The sequence below is a fragment of the Ochotona princeps genome, chromosome 15 (assembly GCF_030435755.1).
Source record: "Ochotona princeps isolate mOchPri1 chromosome 15, mOchPri1.hap1, whole genome shotgun sequence".
NCBI classification, from domain to species: Eukaryota; Metazoa; Chordata; class Mammalia; order Lagomorpha; family Ochotonidae; genus Ochotona; species Ochotona princeps.
In genome coordinates, this window is record NC_080846.1 from 46056830 (window position 1) to 46077937 (window position 21108).

A 21108-nucleotide genomic window follows, 5' to 3' on the forward strand; every position below is an offset into this window, starting at 1 on the left:
GTACTTGTGAGTGGGAAATGATATGCTTTGCATAATTCTAATTTTCATATGCATGTGTGCATAACTATACATAGAAAAACATCCAGAAGAAAATTGATTAAAATGTTACCAGTAATCGTGTTTAGGTGGCAAGACTAGAGTGCATTTTAAAATTTTTCTTCGTTATATTTTTCTCCTGTTTTAATACACACACATTCTTGGATTCTTGTGTATTACTTATGTGTGTTGACACACACGTCAAAATATTTTTGGAGAATGGTTGACTAACCAGCGTATTGTTCTTGTTTAGATTTATTAAGACATCGAACGTTAAAAAGAGAACCAACTGTTGCATTTTGTCTGCCTTACTCTTTCAGGTAATGCTTTAGCTCTGTGTGTGTGTTATAGTGTGTGTGCTTTATAGTAGCATGAACAGAAAAGAAAGTGTGGTGGCTTATCATATTCATAAATTTCACAGGTAGGAAAATGGCATGTACCTGCATTGAATTTCCAAGCCAGCTTTCCTTTGCTGCCTCAAGTCCTGTGGAATCTGACCATTACTACTCAACAGCCCGTTTCCTCCTTTAGACGATAAAGGAAGGGGTTTTACAGATAGGGAAACCGAGTCTCCTGCCATTAGTGGGATTAGGTTATTTCTGACTGATGCATAGTTTGGGCTGGCTGCACACAGTGGCCGTAGCTTGCCTCGTCTCTTTGGTCCCACGATGTCAAATTCATGCAATGAAGATGAGCAATCTTTGAAAGACTAGCAGAGAAGTGTTTGCAGTTCTCAGGATTTTGGTTTGACTTCACTGAAGAAGAAACGAGATGATGAGATGCAGCTAGAGGCCTTTGCAATCTAGTGAGGGTCCTGTTTGCTTTGAAGGGTGGAGATGCTTGTGTGTGTTTGATGGTGCTGAGAGTTCATGAAATCCGGATAGATGTGGTCTTTGTGAAGGTCTTCCTTGCATGAGAGGGCAGACCCGTGTGTTTCCACACGCACCCCTTTTTTGTACCTCAAAGGTGGCTGAGGCAAAGGGACCCTTATCGGACTCTGGCTGCTTACATCAGTTCTTTACTTTCTGATGCTTCTTATCTGTGAAGATAACCCATGACTTCTAAAACGATTTAACTTTCTTGCCAAATGTAGATGTAATTTTCTAGTAATGTTACACTGAAATAAAAGCCAGCTGCTGGGATTTATTTGAAAACTGTTCAGTTTTTTTTATTAATTGAAAGGGAACTTGTGGAATTAAAAGTTTTGGCAGCTCCAGAGTAAAGTATTTTGGAGTGGGATGCCTTGTAACCTTAACAGGCAATCTAATCGAGATTCTTCCCTGCTGCTGATATATTAAAATTATTTTATCGTGCTTTGTCATCCAGAATTGCTAATTAGTTAAAAGGATAGCTCCTAGAACTAAAATTTGGTTTTGTGGCCCTATTCCATTTCCCTATCTCCTAGCTTGATATTGATTGTCTAAATCCCCCAAGAAATATTGGTCAGCAGAATATATCATCTGTCTACTTACTGCTGATAAGTTTGGAATTGCCCTCTGCCTGATTTGCATCTCTGATATAAATGAATTTGAGTTTTATTTCTGCCATCAATAATTGTATGGCCTCAGATAAGTTATGAAAGCTTTATTTGTATCATTTTAAAGACAATAATCCTTCCTTCCGAAAGTTAAATAAGTTGAAAATGAGACAATATTTTTAAAGAATTTCCTAGCAATGTCTAAGAGAAAAGTGACCCTCAATAAATGGTAGTATAATGATCAATTCTTTGAAAATAATAAGTATTTACCTCCATGAAATTTAAAAAACTCCGCTTGCGCGATAAAGCATTTGGCACCTGTCATACTAATAATGATAGGTGCTATTTAGGACCGAATACAGCATGACAGGCATACACCGAGGGCATAATAGATGTACTTAGCTTTTCATCTCATCATTGGAAGGGACAGACAGTTCCTTGACTCACCTTTCTTCACTTTCAGGGTTTGCTCAGGACCACACTTCCACACCCTAAAGCCGAACGTAGCTACGCACAGTATGAGATCACTCAGCTCCTCCCCGGGATTGAGCTCTTCTCAGACATATACAGGGCTGACATCTGCTCTGTAGTTGCAAGTCTGTTTTACGTCATACGTGAACTACACTTTGCTAAACAAAATCTAATTGTAAGTAATTCACAGAACCAACAAATCTGAATTCACGGGGATGTGTTAGGGCTGTGTTTACAGTTTTCAAATTCTGACAATCTATTGATTAATTTTTAGCTTTTAAACTCTTTAAATTTAGGATTCTTATGTTTCAAGATAAAGCATTAATATTCTTTCTTGACATTAATTGGATTGTATTTAGAATACAGAAAAATGGCTTTGTTTTCTTTTTACTCTGTGGTGTTTTTTATATATATATATATTTTACTTGAGACAATTTCACTTAGTGAAATTGCTTAGCATGTGTCATTGGTCTCAGACATAGGAAGTTAGTGCAATTGTAACTCAATGAATTAAGTTTGATTCATATCACTATCAAAACTGTTGCTACTGAGAGTGCTTATTTATAGATACAAGTTTATTTTTATTAGCCCTTTGTTAATGGGCTAATAGATGACCAAGTTCAAGTATAACCCATGGTTGGTTGAAGTTAGTTACATTTTAAAGACAAATTTGTGGGTTGCCATTGTTGTTCACTTTGTATTTTCCTCATATATATTATTTGTTCCTGTTCTTTATGTTTTGACCTCTATCGTATTGCACCTTTTCCCCATTTGCATTATCTACTCCCCATTTGTTAATATTTATTCTTACTTCCTATTCTACTCCATAATTTTGACACTTACATTATTTTTTATTTTCATGCATTGTTTTTCTATTTTCTTGCCATTTTCCTTTTTAATTCAACTACCTCTACATTAAAATATTTGTTTTCCCCTGGTATATATGATTAAGTTATAAAACCATGTGTTGAAGTGAAGAGGTTGAAAATGCGTTCAGCACTGGGCAGATTTGGCAAGAAATTGTTTATTAAAAATTACAAAATGGTACTCCTTTCACTGTTAAAGTCATTCATTTCTGGTTTGAGAAAAATGATTCTATCCCCTGGGTAACCTTTAGCTGCCTAGTCATAGTGGTATATAATATATATATCACTTCATTGGAAAACAAATGAGACTTTTTTCTCTAAAGCTTAAATTGAGAATGTTTTTCTGAATAACTGAGCAATTGGCTACAGTAAAATGGTATGTTTTTGTTTCTCTCTAAAGAAGAGAAACTAAATCTCAATGGTAATAGCCAACTCTTAGTATTTTGTGCTGTATTAATTGTAGAAATGGAGTATTGTGTTATGTTTGTAATCTGTCATTTTAGGAAATACATTGTGTTATACTTGAAATCATTTCAGGTCATTTCTAATCCTTTTAAAAAGTTGTTGCTTTTGGCAGCTGCAAGTTGACTGGTAATTAGAGGTTGTTGCCCAGCTGACCTTGAAAGAAGTAAACAGTTACTGCTTCACGTTTGAACAGTCTTCTTCATTGAATGTAAAATAATGAGGATTCCAGGATCCCAGCTTAGTTAGTCTCCCTTTGCTGGGCAGGTTACAGGTGCAAGAAACGAGCTTGAGTTTTGAACTGAGGTCAGGAACAGTTCCTGTGTCTAGGTAAAGATGTCTCCTCAACCCTGTCTCCTGAACAGTTGTTGGTTTTGTTGACTAGAATATTGATAGTCTGTAGAACTTCCCATACAAGGGAACTTCAGAACGTTCATGGAGAAATGGAATTAAGACGTAAAAAGGTGGTAAATGAGCCAACTGATGAAAGACCTCTCTTTGTAACTCTGCCTTTCAAATAAAAAAATCTTTAGAAATTTCATTGAGAATTCATTTGCTAGTAATTGTCCACAGGCGTCAGGGAGTCATATGTCTTGATGGGTTAATTTTTTCAAGAAAGATAAGCATTTACTGGATTTTAACTTTTCTGTGAATAAAAAGATAATGAAGCCTGTGTATGAAAGTGTCAAAATGCATCTCTGATAGATTCTTCAAGTTTTGATAAATATGAAAAATATGCTAGCCTCCATCATTTCACTTGTAACAAGCAATATTGCTAGCTAGCCTGAAAAATCAATGAAGAGTTTACATAACATGCCATACATCTAACATTTGAGTAATGTTTATTATCAAACTATTATTTTGATAAAATAGTAATTAATTAACTTTTTTTTTCTTGTGGTAGGTTCTCCCTCTTCTTGCCTTGTACCAATATCTTGTTTCTGGAATTTGCCAGGACCTAGTCAGAAACCTCGAGGCAAGAATTCTGAAGGTGTGTTAAACTCTAAGATATTTGATATTCTTACCTAGTAAGGCTGTTGCCATGTAACCATTTAATTCTAATAATCAGAGCCTGATTATAATGTTGTGCTATATTGTTATAAAACATATCACCATAATAAAGTATGAAAAGGTGCTGATTAGAAGGGATTCAATCACTTAATGTTTGGGCCACAGCCAAGTGACCAATAGTTCTGTCTGGAAACAAGGCTCATTCAACCCTAATCAGTCTGGAAATGACCACTTCTGAGGGACAGCTCTTTTGGTGGAGACAAACGGAATCAGTATCTTTTGAAGTTTCCGTAATTTTATTCCTAAGAACCATCATGTTATGCAAGAATTTTTCTATACACAGGTAGTTGAATGAAAAAGGTCACACAGATCATGTGTGGTTGATCAGAGCCCTGTGTGGAATGAGCACTTGAACCACTTCGTTCTCTCTGTCTGTGTTCCTGGTCCCCTGCCTTGCCAGCCTCCACCTGTGTTGAACTGGCTTTGTGTATGGATTTACTGAGAATCCCTGTTCTGCACCACTTCAAACTCTAGTACAAAATCTGTCTCTCTCACACACACACTTCATGTATGAACTCACACGATGTATTTACTCAAGGCCTTTGCTTCCTATCATCGATTTTTCTGAAAATGGGGAAGATGGAGAAGTTTGAGTTGAAAAGAACTTTTTGAAATACAAAAATTGGGATTTTTACCTTCAGATATTCCTTAGCAATTGCATGCTTTTGCTTCCCATTCCACAGTGTAATCAGCTGTGCACCAGTAAACATTTAACGATACTTCGTAAAATAAAGGATCTGATTTACAGTTTTTCAGTTTATGTACATGGTTTACATACTCCACCGTGGCTTACCCCCAGCTGCTGACTAGTTGCTATCAAGGATGGGATCTGGATAAGAGGTTAACCTCAGTTATTGCAGTCGAGAATCATTACACTACAGCATATTCTTTCTTCCCCCTTTTGGTAAATATCCCATGCCACTCTTCCCTAAATTTCTCTTGACTCTAGGTTGGGAAAATCAGACTTGCGTTTGAACTATTTTATTCATTCCAACCATACCCTTGAGCCTGTGTTTTCAGATTCTAAATAAAGAAATTCCTAAGGGGGCTGGGCGGCGTGGCCTAGCAGCTAAAGTCCTGGCCTTGAATGCACCAGGATCCCATATGGGCGCCGGTTCTAATCCTGGCAGCTCCACTTCCCATCCAGTTCCCTGCTTGTGGCCTGGGAAAGCAGTCGAGGCGGCCCAAATGCTTTGGGATTCTGCACCCACGTGGGAGACCTGGAATAGGTTCCTTGGATCGGCACAGCACTGGCCATTGCGGCTCACTTGGGGAGTGAATCATCGGATGGAAGATCTTCCTCTCTGTCTCTCCTCTTCTCTGTATATCTGACTTTGTAATAAAAATAAATAAATCTTAAAAAAAAAGAAAGAAATTCCTAAGAGTAATTCTGGTGCTGACTACTAACATATTTTTAACTCGGCAACAAATAACTTTTGTTACCATGAAAATTTCTACATCCTGAGGTAGCCAGCTAAGATACTCATCTCCTACATTAGAATGCCTTGTTTTGATACCTGTCTTTGGCTTTTGTCTTTCTCTTCCTGCTCATGTAGAATCTAGAAGGCAGTGATGATGGCGTGAAGTAATTGAGTTTCAGCCATTAAGCTATGAGACTTAGATTGTGTTCCTGTTTTCCCCATATATATGTGTATGTGTGTATAAAATATATACTTAACCCTTATTTACTAAGCTTTTTAATGTGTTCTCTTTTGAATTCTAAATTCCATTTTTAAAAGATTCATTTATTTCTGTTGGAAAGTCAGATTTATAAGGAGAAGGAGAGACAGAAGAAAGATCTTCCATCTCTGCTGGTTGATTCCCTAAGTAGCCCAATGGCCAGAGCTGAGCCAATCCGAAGCCAGGAGCTAGGAGCTTCCTCTGTCTGAGTCTCCCATGTGGGTGCAGGGTCCCAAGGCCCTGGGCCATCTTCCACTGCCCTTCTAGGCCACAGCTAGGGAGCTGGAAGTGAACTGGAGCAGTTGGGACAAGAGCTGGTGCCCACATGGGATCCTGGCACATGCAAGGTAAGGATTTAACCAGTAGGCCCCTATGCCAGGCCCTTTAACTTCCATATTAAGAACTATATGTTATTTCTTTCTTCCTCTCCTCTTAAAAAAAATTAGTATTCTCTTCAAGATTGCAAAATTTTTGAGGCTTGGTCTTGTATCTTATTCATCTTTGCATTCCCTGTAGTGTCTTGGGTAATAATATTCTTGATAGTCAATAATTATCAGATTGAGTTTAAAAATCAGCAGACATTTATTTAGTACCTACTCTCCATATTCCCTTTAGTGCTCATTAGAAAGTCATCTAGAAAATGCTTGGCTAAAAAGTTAAACCTAGTGGTTAAGAAACAGGATAAGGCACCTACATTCTATAGCAGCATACATGGGTTGGATACCTCCGGCCCCTGACTATAGCTTTCTGCTAATACAAATCCCAGGAGGCAGTGATTCTGCTCAAGTAATTGGATTTTTACCATCCACATAGGAGACCTAGGTTGAGTTGCTAGTTCCTGTCTTTGATTCAGTCTAGTCTTAACCTTGCATGCATGTGGGGCCTAAAGTAGCAAATGGGTGCTATCTCCATCTGTCTATCTCTCTTGGTCTCTCATATATAGATATATGCATGTATATATGTATGGGGGCCTAAAGTGGACATATATATATGTATGGGGGCCTATATGTGGGGCCTAAAATAGCAAATGGGTGCTATTTCCATCTGTCTATCTTTGTCTCTCATATATATATATATATATATATATATATATATATATATACACATACATACACACACATATATTTCATATATATATGAAATTACTTAGTGACTGTTCAATCCCCAAACAACATTTATTGAAGAGTTTCTGTTTAAAAATACCATGTTAAAAACTTGAGTCAAAGCAATGTAACCTGCCCTTAATTTCTCCTTGCTCCCAAGGAATTGAAAATTGGGAAGAGAGACAAGACAGAGACACAAGGCAATGCATATGCACTTGCTCCTTGTCTGTTTTCCAACTGTGTCATGAATGCTAAATCTCTAGGAACTTGAAAGAGGAAGACGTTGCTTGGGATCTTTAGGTTTCAGGGAGTAGATAGGAGTTAGGCTTGAGAAGGGTAAACTAATTGAGCAGGAGTGACAAGGAAGAACAAAGTCTTGTTAGACATTCGGGTACCAGATGTAGATGTGAGAAACCTTTGAGTCTTTGGCGCTGAAGATGGTTCAGTTCAGCTGCAGTGGACATTTTGAGTAAAGAGATTGTAGAAAACAAGAGAAAGCAAGGAGACAATGATAATGGGGAATGCCAGTTATCCATGTTTCAATTCTAGTACTATGAAGAGATGAAATGTAGAACTTGAAAAGTGAGAGGAATGAAGAAATTGTTTTGTCCAAATTGGGTAACAGCCATATTCTAGTCTGTTATTAACAGTTAAAACACATAGAGAGGCTGTAATGACTTTATTTATTTACTTTTACAGATTATTATATTAAGCCTGGCACAATAGCCTAGTGGCTAAATCCTTGCCTTGCGACTACCGGGATCCCATATGGGTACCACATTGTGTCCCAACTGCTCTACTTCCAGTCCTGATCACTTGAGGATGGCCCAAAGCCTCAGGACCCTGCATGCACGTGGGAGACCCAGAAGAAGCTCCTGGCTCCTGACTTTGGATTGGCTCAACTCTGGCCATTGCAGCCCTGTTGGGGAGTGAACCAGCAGATGGAAGATCTTTCTGTCTCTCCTTCTCTCTACAAATCTGACTTTCCAATAAAAATACATAAGTCTTACAAAAAAAAAAAGGCAGAGTTAGAAACAGAGGGCTGGACGGAGAGAAACGAAGGAGATCTTTCATCTACTGGTTTACTCTTCAGATGGCAACAGTGACTGAGGCAGGGACAGGCCAATGCCAGGGGCCTAGAATTCCTTTCAGGTCTTCATGTATGTTACAGGAGCTCAAGTATTTGGGTCATCTTCCATTGAGTTCCCAAGTGCATTAGCATGGAGCTGAGTTGGAAGTGGAGCAATCAGGACTATGAATCAGCACCCATTTGGGATGCTGGCATTGCAAATGCCAGGTTAAACCAATGCACTACAATCCCTGTGACTGCTATTAATAACACAGCAGGAGATCCAGAGTGTCATCCAGTGAGGTAATTGGAATAACATTTTTGGTTGGATGAACATTTTTGATTGAGCTTTGTCTTAAATTTATTTCTCACAATTTGGAGGCTGACAAATCCCATATCAAGGACATGCTTCTGGTGGTAGACTTCTAGCTGTGTAATAATAACATGCTAGAAGTCATCACATGGCAGGAGTCTTTCTTCCTCGTATAAAGCCAGTAATTTGTCATGGGAACCTGTCCTCATGACCTTGCCTAGTTCTACTCCCAAAAGGTCCTGCCTCCAAATACTGTGAACATACACATTTTGGGATTAAGTTTGCCACGTAAGATCTTTGGGGGGATGCATTCAGAATCATAGCAGTTTCTTTGCACTTCTCAGTCAGTTTTTGTCCTAGAGTAGCTTAAAAGCCACAAAGAACTGTGAACTCTAGTTTGGATTAGAGAGGGATTAATTATGGACTTTAGATGAGGAGACTTTTGTGATAAGATCTGTTATCTGGTAACAGCATTGAGAGCAAAGCAAGGCATAAGTAGGATCCTGCTGGTATAGTGGGATTAAAAACTGGACTAAGGTTTCGACAGATACAAAGAGAAAGGGCAGCTGATGGATCATACCCAGGAAGGAATGACAGCCCACAGGAGCTCAGGCTGCCTGACCTTTCTAAAGTCAACCGGGGTCAGTGAGTGGGAAGAGAAAAAAATCAGAGTCTGGAAAAGCAGACAATGGCCCTTCTGACAAATCGAACAGCAATAGATCATGCTGTGAACTTTCTATGGTGCGGTAGTGTCCTTCTGGGGGCAGCTCTAAGACCTCTTTATGATCAGCTGGACTGGCTTAGAACTGCCGGTCAACCTCCTGAAAGATTTATTACTCTTGACATATCCCACATTCCTAGAAAGGGTATTGATGCTGCTGTATTTTTGTGAGTGAAGGGTTGATTTATGGGTCTTTTTTTTTTTGCCATCTGACCCATTTGTGTGCACACTGTTAGTCACTTCTGGAAAACTGTGTCCGTTATTAGCACACATTTTGATTGAAGAATAAACTGAAACCAGTGTAGTCTTCATAGTGAGATGTAGTCCGTGAGCAGCATTTTCACAGTTCAGACCAAAGTACGCTAAGTGCAGACAGAAATGGAAAGTGTTTCTTCCTAGTGTTAGCGAGGAAAATAGTTATCTAGAAATCTGAATGAGATCAGCTGTCTCCCCAAGTGCCTACTTTGATACCATATGGCACTGAAGGTGTTAGAACCCAAGGTGTTTCAGACAGGAATGAAGGGTTCAACTCAACACACAATCAAATTCTTCTTTCCCATTAAAAATATTACCCTGATCTTTTATATTTTATTCATGTCATCGGTTTTCTCCTAACTGAACTTTCAAAAAATTTCCTGAAAGTTTTTATACTCTGGAATGTCCTGAGATAGGCTGAAGGGAAAGCAAGAGTAAGCTGGGTAGGATGTGATATTTCTGTGTTTCATGCATACAAGTATATGTCATCTCCATATGGTTTTGTGGTTTGATCTCTACTTCTACATTTATCATTCTCTGTTCTCTACAGAGTCATTACATGTTTTCAAAATGCAAGTCCAGGGCCTGGCACGATGGCCCAGTGGTTAATCCTCACCATGCATGTCCCATGATCTCATATTGGCTGGCACCTGTTTGTGTCCCAGCCCCACTTCCCATCCAGTTCCCTGCTTGTGCGCTGGGTGGGCAGTGGAGGATGGCCCAAAGCCTTGGGACCCTGCACCCATGTGGGAGACCCGGCAGAATCTCCTGGCTTGTGACTTTGCTCAGCTCAGTTCTGGTTCTTGTAGCCACTTGGGGAGTGAACCAATGGACAGAAGATCTTTCTCCCTGTCTCTCCTTTACTATAAATCTGCTTTTTCAATAAAAACAGATAAATCTTTTTAAAAAATGTAAGTCTAATTAATGCCTTGCCTGCTCAAAACTCTGCAGTAACTTCTTATCACACAGAAAATCAGATGCCAAGTTCTGACTCTGGTCTGCAGGCTCGATTGGGCCTTCCCTGGCTGCTGTTCACACACATCTCCTAACCTTTCATCCCTTAATGTCCAAGCTCCTCCTTCCTCATAGCCTAGTTCTATAACTTACCAGGACTCCAAGACTACATCAGTTGCATGAGCTCTGATCTCAGGGTGTCCTCAGTAGATATTCACACATCTCTCTCTCTTACTTTATCCCCAGCCCTTCTGTTCAGGGGCTCATCTTTGTTGCTGGTTATGGTTCATTTGTCTTTCTATTAAAAAGCCCAAGTGATGACAGAGAGACAATGATCTTCCATCTGCAGTTCACTTCCCAAATGGCTGCAATAGCCAGGGATTGCTGAAGCCAGGAACCAAGCCATCTGGGAGTCCCAGGCACATTAGCAGTGAGCTGGGTCAGAAACAGAGTAGCTGAGACTTGAACCTACACTCTGATTTGGAATGCTTGTGTCACAAGTGGCATCTTAACATGCTGCACCACAATGCCAGCCCCTGTCCACCCCCCTGCTCTTTAGAGAAGCCTGTCCTGACTGTAGTGCTCAACATAGTAGCTTTTGTTAAAAGCTACCATGACTTTTTGTGTTATGTATACCATGACTTTTTGTGTATGTATATTTAACTAACTTACAGTTGTGGCTTTTTTTAAACTAACTCACAGTTAGCTAAATATGATTCCTCTGAGAGGGAGTTATTGGGCCAGATGTTTGGGTTACTGGTCAAGTATTGGTTAAAATGCCTGTTAAGATCAGAGTGCATCAGACTCATGCCTCCATCCTCATGCTAATGCATCTCCTGGGAGCAAAAGTGATAGCTCAAACAGTTCATGTGGAGAATCTGGATTGAGTTCATCTCTCTCAGCTTTGGGTTATTGTGGACCTTTGGGGCATGAGCCAGCATATGTGAGCTCTTACTGTCTGTAACTTGAATAAGTGACTTTAAAAAAAAATATGGCTTAGAGTATAAGAGATGTTCCATAGACGTGTTTTATGAAGGAAATGTGTTTGAACAGGAACTTTTTCCCTATGATTTCTTGATTATAGTCCTTCTGGATTATATTCAAAATAAGCCAGGTAAATGTGTAGTGATCAGTTGATTAATGGTGCTAACAGAATGTCTTCAGGACACTGACAGGGTCTACTATTTACTGATGAGTAATTCATCATTGGGTCCACATTCATACACTATGGAGTAAGTCTTCCAGTTTGACTTTCTGCAGAGAACTGTAGGAGAATTTTTGTCTTCTCTTAAGCTATAATTTGCTGTGAGCACAAGAGATAAATTTAATTATTATTGAAACGTTTTCCTTGGGCCCAGTGTAGTAGTGTAGCAGTTAAAATTCTTGTCTTGCTTGCGCTGGGATCCTATATGGGCACTGAATAGTATCCTGACTGCTCCACCTCCCTTCCAGCTTCCCTGCTTTTGGCCTGGGAAAGCAGTAGAGGATGGCCATAAGCCTTTGGACCCTGCTCCAGCATGGAGACCTGGAAGAAGCTCTTGGCTCCTGGCTTTGTATTGGTTCAGTTCCATCCTTTATGGCCATTTGGGGTGTGGGCCAGCAGATGAAAGATCTTTCTCTATCTCCTCCTCTCTGTATATCTGACTTTCCAATAAAAATAAATAAATCTTTAAAAAAAATAAAAAAAAAAGTTTTCCTCAGCCATACTCCTTTTGGATCTTTGCTTCTGATGGATTACATGGTATTTGGTCAATATTCTAAAAGGATATGGTCTGGATCAGCATCCTGCCTTTGTCGGTCAGCTTCTGTGTTCACTGTACCTGTGAACAAAGGCCACACACATGCACACATCTCTCATGTCTGGTAAGCATTAACTGACATTACCAACAGTAACAAGAAAGTTTGGCTCTTAGAAAGTTGCTGATTTTTCCCACTTACACATTTATTGTTATGTAAAACTATGCCATTTAAAATCTCACTTTTTCTTTCTTTTGCAGGTAGAAGTCCTAATAGATTTAGGATTCTTTTCTGAAGCCTTTTACGAGATATGCCAGATATTTTATGGAAGAAACATACCATGTTCCATACCCTCTGGCTGTAAAGCTACTGGGAAAGTCAAGGTAATCCACCAAGTTTACTTCAGACCATCTCTTAACTTGTTTTTATTTATTATTGCAAAGTCATATATACAGAGAAGAGGAGAGACAGAAAAGAAGATATCCCATCCACTGATTCATTCCCCAAGCGGCCGCAATGGCTGGAGTCAAGCTGATCCAATTCGAAGGCAGGAGGCCGGGACCTCTTCTGGGTCTCCAACATGGGTGCAGGGTCCCAAGGCTTTGGGCAGTCCTTCACTGTGTGCCCAGGCCACAAGCAAGGAGCTAGGTGGGAAGCAGGGCTGCCAGGATTAGAACTGGCACCTATATGGGATCCTGGTGCATTCAAGGTGGGGACTTTAGCTGTTAGGCTACCACTCTGGGTCCCATCTTTTTACTTTTGATGGCTGCTTTCTTAGTATCTCAGGTACACTTCCACAAAGGTGTACCTTCAAACTCCAATGTTGTTTATTAAGTCTGGTTACAGCTAACGTGACTTTTCAGAGATGTCAATCGTTTGGGAATGGAAGAATGTCACGGGAGAAGGAACGTGGTTCTAGAGTAGATTTGGGCAATAGAATTCGGACTCAGGATTGCTGCATGCTGTTTTACTGTAATTACAGTGGATGGTCTCATTAAGTGTTTGATGAACACACTACCTGTTAGATTTCTAGTCTAACCTTTTAATTTCTTGATCAAAGTTGTCTTTCTCACCTCTTATTTTGATCTTTGGTTTGCATAGTGAATCTCAAAGAATTATAATATGTTGCTTAAATTTCTTTTTATTTCAATGAGGCAAAAACATTCATTATATGTACCTAGTTTTGTTTGACAGTGTAATTTTACCTGGTTTGCTCAGTGTGCATTTGTGAACTGGAGACTGCTAATGTCTAGTCTTAACACATAAATTAAGTCAGAGCAGTTGTTTTGTTTGTTTTCCTCTGCTTCGGTTTTCCCCAGTCACCAGGAATCATCAGGTGATCTTGCTGCAAGCCCCTCTGGGACAGTAATACAGGAAACAGGAGGAAATAGGAGGGAGTAGCAAGTCAGTTTGTGTGAAGGAGGCCAAATGTGTGAGGGGTAAGACGGACACACAGTATAAAGGCTGGTTGGACCCAGATGTACAGCAGCTGGGAAATGAGCTATAAGTCTTGAGAATCATTTGCCTCAGCTAACATTATGTTTACATATAATATGTTAATTACTTTGGCAAATTCCTCTAAAATGTACCTGCCTGTTACTTTGTGCAACTGTTGTAGCATTGTACTAGGGTGTGAGGTTATCTTTAGAATACCTCAATAGGGATTTTCTATAGACAATAAGATAAAAATGTGAGTGTGTATATGTTTGTACATATGTATATATGTACAGTATATCTATACTTCCTATACTTGTATGTGTATATATGTGTATCAGTTCAACCATGCTTCTATTGAGAAGAGTCTATTTTGTTTGTTCTCTGTGACTTGAACTGTCTCATTTTCTTACTTGGATTCAGTCAACAGTATTTTCTTGCTTGCATCTCAGTCAATAGTTTACTTCAAGTGGTTTTCATGTTGTTAAAATCATGCTCCCTTCATAAAACATGTTGAGTGTTTCTTATATAAAACTACTGTATCATGCATGAGAAAAGAGCAATAAAAAGACAGAGTGACTGCTTTGCTGCAACTTACTGCTCAGTGAGTGAGACAACCCCTAAACATATTAAACATAAAAGCACATTTCAGGTGGTACGTTATGATGTTTGATTAAGGCCAGCTGGAAGGGATGGAGAGCGGCTTGCTGTTTTATCCAGGCTGATTGGAAGGTCTGTCTAATACATAAGTCTTGAGAGAAGTGAGCCATGCCAAGATTTAAGGAAACAGCTTTTTCAGTGGGAGAACTGTAAGGATGGAGGCCCTATAAGGATGCTTGCAAGACACTGTTGAGCAACAATAAGTAGACCAAATGAAGTTGCCAGAAACAGAAGAAAGCAAGCAAGGAGGAGGGGAAAATAGGTTGAAATCCAGGAGTGAGGCCATACAAGACCTTCTAGGGCTTGGTAAGAACTGGAAATTACTTCAAATGGGACAGGAAACTGTAGAGGTTTGAGCAAAGAAATGACATACTAGGATAAAAATATATATATATAAAAACCACTTCATTTACTGCTTGAGGAATGGGCTGTGGTTCAGTAGGGATGTAAGTAGATTGGTTTGATGGCTGTTGGAAATTACCTGGTTGAAACAAGCTGTTTTTGGGGATGGGAACAGTTGGGGGGTGGAGTGAGCAATGAATTGATTCTGTGGATAGTGATAGAAGAGAGCATGCTTGCAGATGCTAATTTGGACATGTGATGTAAGAGAAGGGGTCCAGGGTGATTCTCAGTGCCCAACCTAAGCCACTGGTAGGAAACCTTTTCATTCAGTGATATGGGGTGTCCTGCTTTGGGTGGGGGTTGAGCATGGTGAGTGTAGGTAAACAGCTGCAGATGTACCACAGATCAGAGTAGGCAGGATACAGTCTGGAATTTCATGTGGCAAGGAAGATTATAGTGATATCATCCTAGAGATTTAAGATCATAACACTAAAATGAAATCATCTGGGTACCCCTGGAGCTGATCCAGTCAAGTACAAATCAGAGGACTCATATTTAGGTCTGACCAGGAAGATGAGAAGAAAGAGAAAATAGGTAGAACGAAAAATCAGAGAAACATTTTAATGGCAATCACTTTCACCAAAACAAATATAAATGGTAAAACTAATTCTTCCCTGTAATTTTCCAAGTTAACTTTTGTCTGCTAGCTTTTGTAAGATAAATGTATATTGTGTGAATTATCTCCTAATACATTCTGACTTCAAACTTTGTGCTCCCAAAGTTAATTTATAGCTTTCCAATTTCAATGGAAATTTTTAAAGTATAATTGAAAGAAAAAGAGCTCTCTGGGTGTATGGTTAAAATAGGTGTCAGTGTTATTAGAATAGAGGCTAGTTATTTAAGAAAGGATTAATGAGGTAGGTTTCGCTGTAAAAAGAAAAGCAACTGAAGAAGTGCTACAGATTATTATTGAGCTTCTCATAGACCTTTAAAAATTCTGTATTTCATCATTATACTCATACTGGGTTCTGCTCTTATCGCCAAACTACAGTCGCACTACCCATTGTTTTCAATTCACACCAACATAGATGCCCCATGAATTCAGTTACAACTCAATTCTCAGTGTGGTATAGATAGTGAAGACTATCTGCAAAAAAGGGAAAAAAAAATTAACACCACATTTCCTTTTATTGAAATTTTTGTGACGTGTTGAAGATCTAGAGGCAAGTAGTGTTATTTGGGATGTGACTGTGTAATGAGCAAGTGGGAAACTTAGATCAAGAAGCAAAGAAATCTGATTCATCCAGAGAGCATTCATGAGAAGGTCATTGCTGTGATCCACCAGACTCTCAGGGAGACTGGTTCTCTTCTCTTTCTTTAACGATTTTTTTTAACCCTGTACTTCTAGTCTCTCTGAACATTCTTTTTTTATGATTTATTTATTTTTTTTTTGGAAAGGCAGATACAGAGAGAAAGAGAGACAGAGAGAAAGATCTTCCATCCACTGGTTCACTCCCTAAGCAGCTGCAATGGCCAGAGCTGAGCCGATCTGAAGCCAGTAGCCAGGAACCTCTTCCAGGTCTCCTACGCGGGTGCAGGGTCCCAAAGCTTCGGACTGTCCTTGACTGCTTTCCCAGGCCACAGGCAGGGAGCTGGATGGGAAGTGGAGCTGCCGGGATTAGAACCGACGCCCATATGGGATCCTAATGTGTACATGGCAAGGATTTTAGCCACTAGGTTACCATACTGGGCCCTCTCTGAATATTCTCAATGGCCACAGAATGGCCTTAGGCAAACAGGTAAAGCTGTTTGAAAAAGCACACCATTCATGTGTGATCAGCTTATCCATGGAAGCTGTTGGAGACTTCTGTGATCAAGGGAATATATATGAGAGACATCAGTGTTGTTGGCTTCTACAAATGGGTAGCTTTTAAAAAGGGCCTTATATTTTATTTTTTAAATTATTCTTGATGCAGTTCCATAGGCTCAGGGGTTTCCCCTTCCCAACATTCCCTTCCCTGCCACCCCACTGTTTTCCCCTATATTATAACAATACTATGGTCCTTCTTATCAGTCAGAACCTTTGGGTTCTGCAATGTGTGTCCTAACATTGTAGATGATAGACAGTGGTAGAAATTTCAGCATCCTATTGTGAAGACATATTTAACAGTTTCATTGGGAGTCTAGCTCCTATTCAGAAGTAAAGATTCTTACTGCAATGTATCTTCACAGAATACTTGCCTCCATTATAAAGTTCCTCTAGCTGAATATATTTGTGTACACACACACGCTTACCTGTTTATCTCTTGATCTTGTATTTTGCATGAAGGTTGCCTTATAAAATCGGAGAGAGCATACGATATTTGTCTTTTTTTTGATTGGCTTATTTCACTAAACATAATGGACTCTACTTGGACCATTTTGTCGCAAATGGTAGAATTTCTTTTTTTCTTGTTTTTTTTTTTTTTTTTGGCTCAGTAGTATTCCATAGAGTAGATGTATGCCAGTTTTTTTTTTAAGAGTTAGATACTCTTATTAATTTTAAAAAATGTTTTATGGCACAGTTTGATAGGCCCTGGGGTCTCCCCCCTGCCCAAGTTTCTTTCCCTCCTTATTGTTCTCTGCTCCAGTTTTACAATAGGTATCTTTATCCATTCCTCTCTGACAGGCATCTGGGTTGTTTCTAGGTCTTCACTATTGTAAATTGTACTGCTGTGAAAATATAGGATTGGGCCTGGCGTGGTATAGTCTTGCAGCAAAATTCCTCACCTTGCGTGCACTGGGATTCCCTATGGGCACTGATTCGTGTCCCAGCAGCCCCGCTTCCCATCCAGCTCCCTGCTTGTGGCCTGGGAAAGCAGGTGAGGATGGCCCAAAGCCTTGGGAACCCTACACTTGCATGGGAGACTTGGAGGATGTTCATGGCTCCTGGCTTCAGATTGGCTCAGCTCCAGCTGTTGCAGCCACTTGGGGAGTAAATCAGCTGACGCAAGATGTTCCTCTCTGTTTCTCTTCTTATCTGTGTATCTGACTTTCCAATATAAATAAATAAATCTTTTAAAAATATGTATGGAATTATAAGTCGCTTTCTTGTATGCAGATTTCATCTCCTTTGGATATATTCTCAGAAGTAGGTTGTTAGCTCGTCATATGGTAGATCAATTTTCAGTTGTTTTAGCAATGCCAGAAAGAATGTGACCTATTGATAATATGACAATCTCCTGTGGTAAATACACGAAACATGACCTAATGCAGTATTACATTTAGAACCAGATGTATTAAAAGATAGCTTAAAAATGGAAAGGAATCATAACAGTAATCATTCTGAATATAATTTTACCTTCAAACTGGCAAATACTTTTTGTTGGCAAATACTTTTTTGAGTGACAATACTAAGCATTCAAAATGCAATACTCCTGGCATTTTAAATAACACAGGTAGGCGTGTAAATTGAGCCAGCTCCTTCCAATCTTCTTCAAGTATTCTTTTTACCCGTAAATTGCAGTTCCAGGAATCTGTTCAAATGCAGTGCTCCCTTGCAGAATAAACAAAATAGTAATCAGTGTTATTTAAACCAAGGCTGACTGATGGCTCCTGGTGGGAAATGCCTGCCGTAGATGTATAGCACAGTAAAGAGGTTAGTGACTGTGCTACATTCCCAGGACAGAATATAAGCCATAGAATAGGTTGAGATTTTACAAATAGTTCATTGTTATTCAATTAGAGCATGATGTAATTTTAGTGAACATGGATTATAAATCTATGCTTTAAAATGCATTTAAAAGAAATTGGTATGAAAGGTATTAAAATATTAAGTTGACCACATAAAATAATTGACTGCTGCTTTTTAAAATTTTTTAATATGATACTTAAGTTTTTTGACTAGAGTGTTATTTGTATGGTAGAATGGCATTTATAATAATTTTAGAAGAACATACTAACTCATTTAAAAAGTTCTACAAGAATACTGAATAGTCTGTCAATATTTTGTGTTTTGACAGATATTTCAATCATTTGACTCAGGGAAACCTCTTAACAGTAAAGAAAATATACAGGTAAGGAAAACAGTATTAACGAATATTGCACATGTGAAGTTAACTAATTTTTGAGTTGTTTCAGTCTTTTTGATTTTAGGAATTTGAAATGTGCTGTGGACTTTATCTCAAAATCCTGAGACCAAAGGTGTAGGATTAGATCACACTAACCCGATTTTCAGCTTGAGCAAATGGCAGTTACTGCTTTTTTAAATTACACATGTGTATCCAGCATGTTCACGTAGCTGTGCCAAGTATCCCTCACTTTAATATGCATGTTTGTTACCTGGAGGGAGATAGATAACTGTAAGAAAACAGTTTTGTACATTTGGCAACAGCCTGTCCATTCACTGCTGCTTCTCTCCATCTCCTCCTTTCTCAGTTCAGAGACCATCAGCAAGGGTTTGGGGGGTAATTTTCGTTGACATTTTTTGTGAATATTTCCTTTAAATTATGCAGTATTTTTCACAAGAAGAGAATGAGACTGTTCGTCTAAATGCACTTGTGTTTTTGGAGATGGGGAATAGAGGTCCTTGTCTTTCTCCAGAGAATTTCAGATAGAAGACAGAATAGCAGTAAGTAAGGTAACCAAATGGAATGAGATAGCAGCTGCTGCAGGATGGAGAGGCAACTCTTCAGGTGGATCTGAGAGCCTGTGTGAAGACTGCATGCACTTGGGTTTATATGGTTAAGGATCCACTTCCTGCCATTTCTTTCTTTTTCTTTTTTTTTTGTAAGATTTATTTATTTATTTTATTGGAAAGACAGATATGCAGAGAGGAGGAGAGACAGAGAGGAAGATCTTCTGTCTGCTGATTGACTCCCCAAGTGGCTGCAACAGTCAGAGCTTAGGCATCCTGAAGCTAGGAGCCGGGAGCTTCTTCCAGGTCTCCCACATGGGTGCAGGATCCCAAGGCTTTGCGCCATCCTCGCCTGCTTTCCCAGGCCACAAGCAGGAAGCTGGATGGGAGGTGGGGCTGCCAGGACACGAATCAGTGTCCATAGTAGTTCCTGGCACATGCAAGAAGAGGACTTTAGCCACTAGTTTATCACGCGGGGTCCAATTTCTACTATTTTTTATTTCTGCTTCTCTCCTCCCCCTTCTGCTGGACAAAGAGCATCTTAGGTGTGGAGTTGGTGAAGTTTCTCCCAAGGTTTTCCTATCCAATGTTATTAGACTGGATAGTCCTCTTGACACCTGGCCAAGAGATTCTCTAGGGTGTGTCCAAGGGGGAAGGCTGGCATGTGGGCAGCATTTGCTGTGGGGCCGTTTCCGAGGCCCACCTCAGAGGCTGCTGTTTTTCCTTGCGGAAACTTGTCATTGCCCTTCCTATCCTCTCACGCATACACCGATGTATACCCTTCTACCCAATGGATGTATACACCGATGTATACCCTTCTACCCAATGGATGTATACACCGATGTATACCCTTCTACCCAATGGGTGTATACACCGATGTATACCCTTCTACCCAATGGATGTATACACCGATGTATACCCTTCTACCCAATGGATGTATACACTGATGTATACCCTTCTACCCAATGGATGTATACACTGATGTATACCCTTCTACCCAATGGATGTATACACTGATGTATACCCTTCTACCCAATGGATGTATACACTGATGTATACCCTTCTACCCAATGTTGTTCATGTCAGTAATTAAATGCATGGAACTTCAGTATTTGATGATCTAGTAGTATTTGGATAGCTTGAGAGTTTTTTTTTCTTTTGAAGTCAGGGCACCGTCTGTCTCCTTAGAAATGTTAGAGCACAAAAGAGTTGTGCAGTTGTGTGTATGTGTGTGTGTGTGTATATATATATATATATATGCCTGTTATATACATACATAAAATCTGTTTCTGAAATCCTTAGTAAGTTTTTGCTTTAAAAAATTTTTTTATTTATTTGAAAGGTAGAGTTCCAGGGAGAGAGAGAGAGAAAGAGAGAGAGAGAAATCTTCTATCCTCTGGTTCACTCCCTAGCTAGTCAGAACTCTTAAGCCTGAGCCAGCTTGAAGCAAGAAGCCAGGAGCTTCTTCTAGGTCTCCCACATCTCAGTGCAGGGGCTGAGGAACCTTTGCCATCTTGTTCTGCTTTCCCAGGCTCATTAGCAAGAAGCAGGGTCAGAAGTGGAGTGGTAAAAACTTAACCGGTACACATATGGGATGCTGGCACTTCAAGTCAGTGCTTAACCTGCATCACTAGCACTAAGATTTTGCATTTTAAAGAATATTAGGTGACAGCATTCTGTCTTATTCACTAAGGTGATTATTAAATATTTTTGAGAGACATTTCTTCAAAATTGCTTTAATTTTATCTTACATTACACCTATTGTGAAATTTGATCTCATTACTTTTCTATTATTGTACATTTGATTTCACAATGTTGACTTTTTTTTGGATATGAAGTGTT

General features: G+C 39.4%; 1 protein-coding gene across 1 annotated transcript in view; it reads left to right on the plus strand.

Annotated features, from left to right (window-relative positions):
• The window catches only part of CFAP54 (cilia and flagella associated protein 54), a 358105-nt gene that overhangs the window by 158631 nt on the left and 178366 nt on the right, over nt 1–21108 (plus strand). The window contains exons 44-48 of the mRNA XM_058673646.1: nt 290–356; nt 1977–2159; nt 4217–4303; nt 12476–12598; nt 18653–18706. Of these exons, the coding sequence (XP_058529629.1) occupies nt 290–356; nt 1977–2159; nt 4217–4303; nt 12476–12598; nt 18653–18706 (514 nt within the window). The remainder of the gene's footprint in view (nt 1–289; nt 357–1976; nt 2160–4216; nt 4304–12475; nt 12599–18652; nt 18707–21108) is intronic.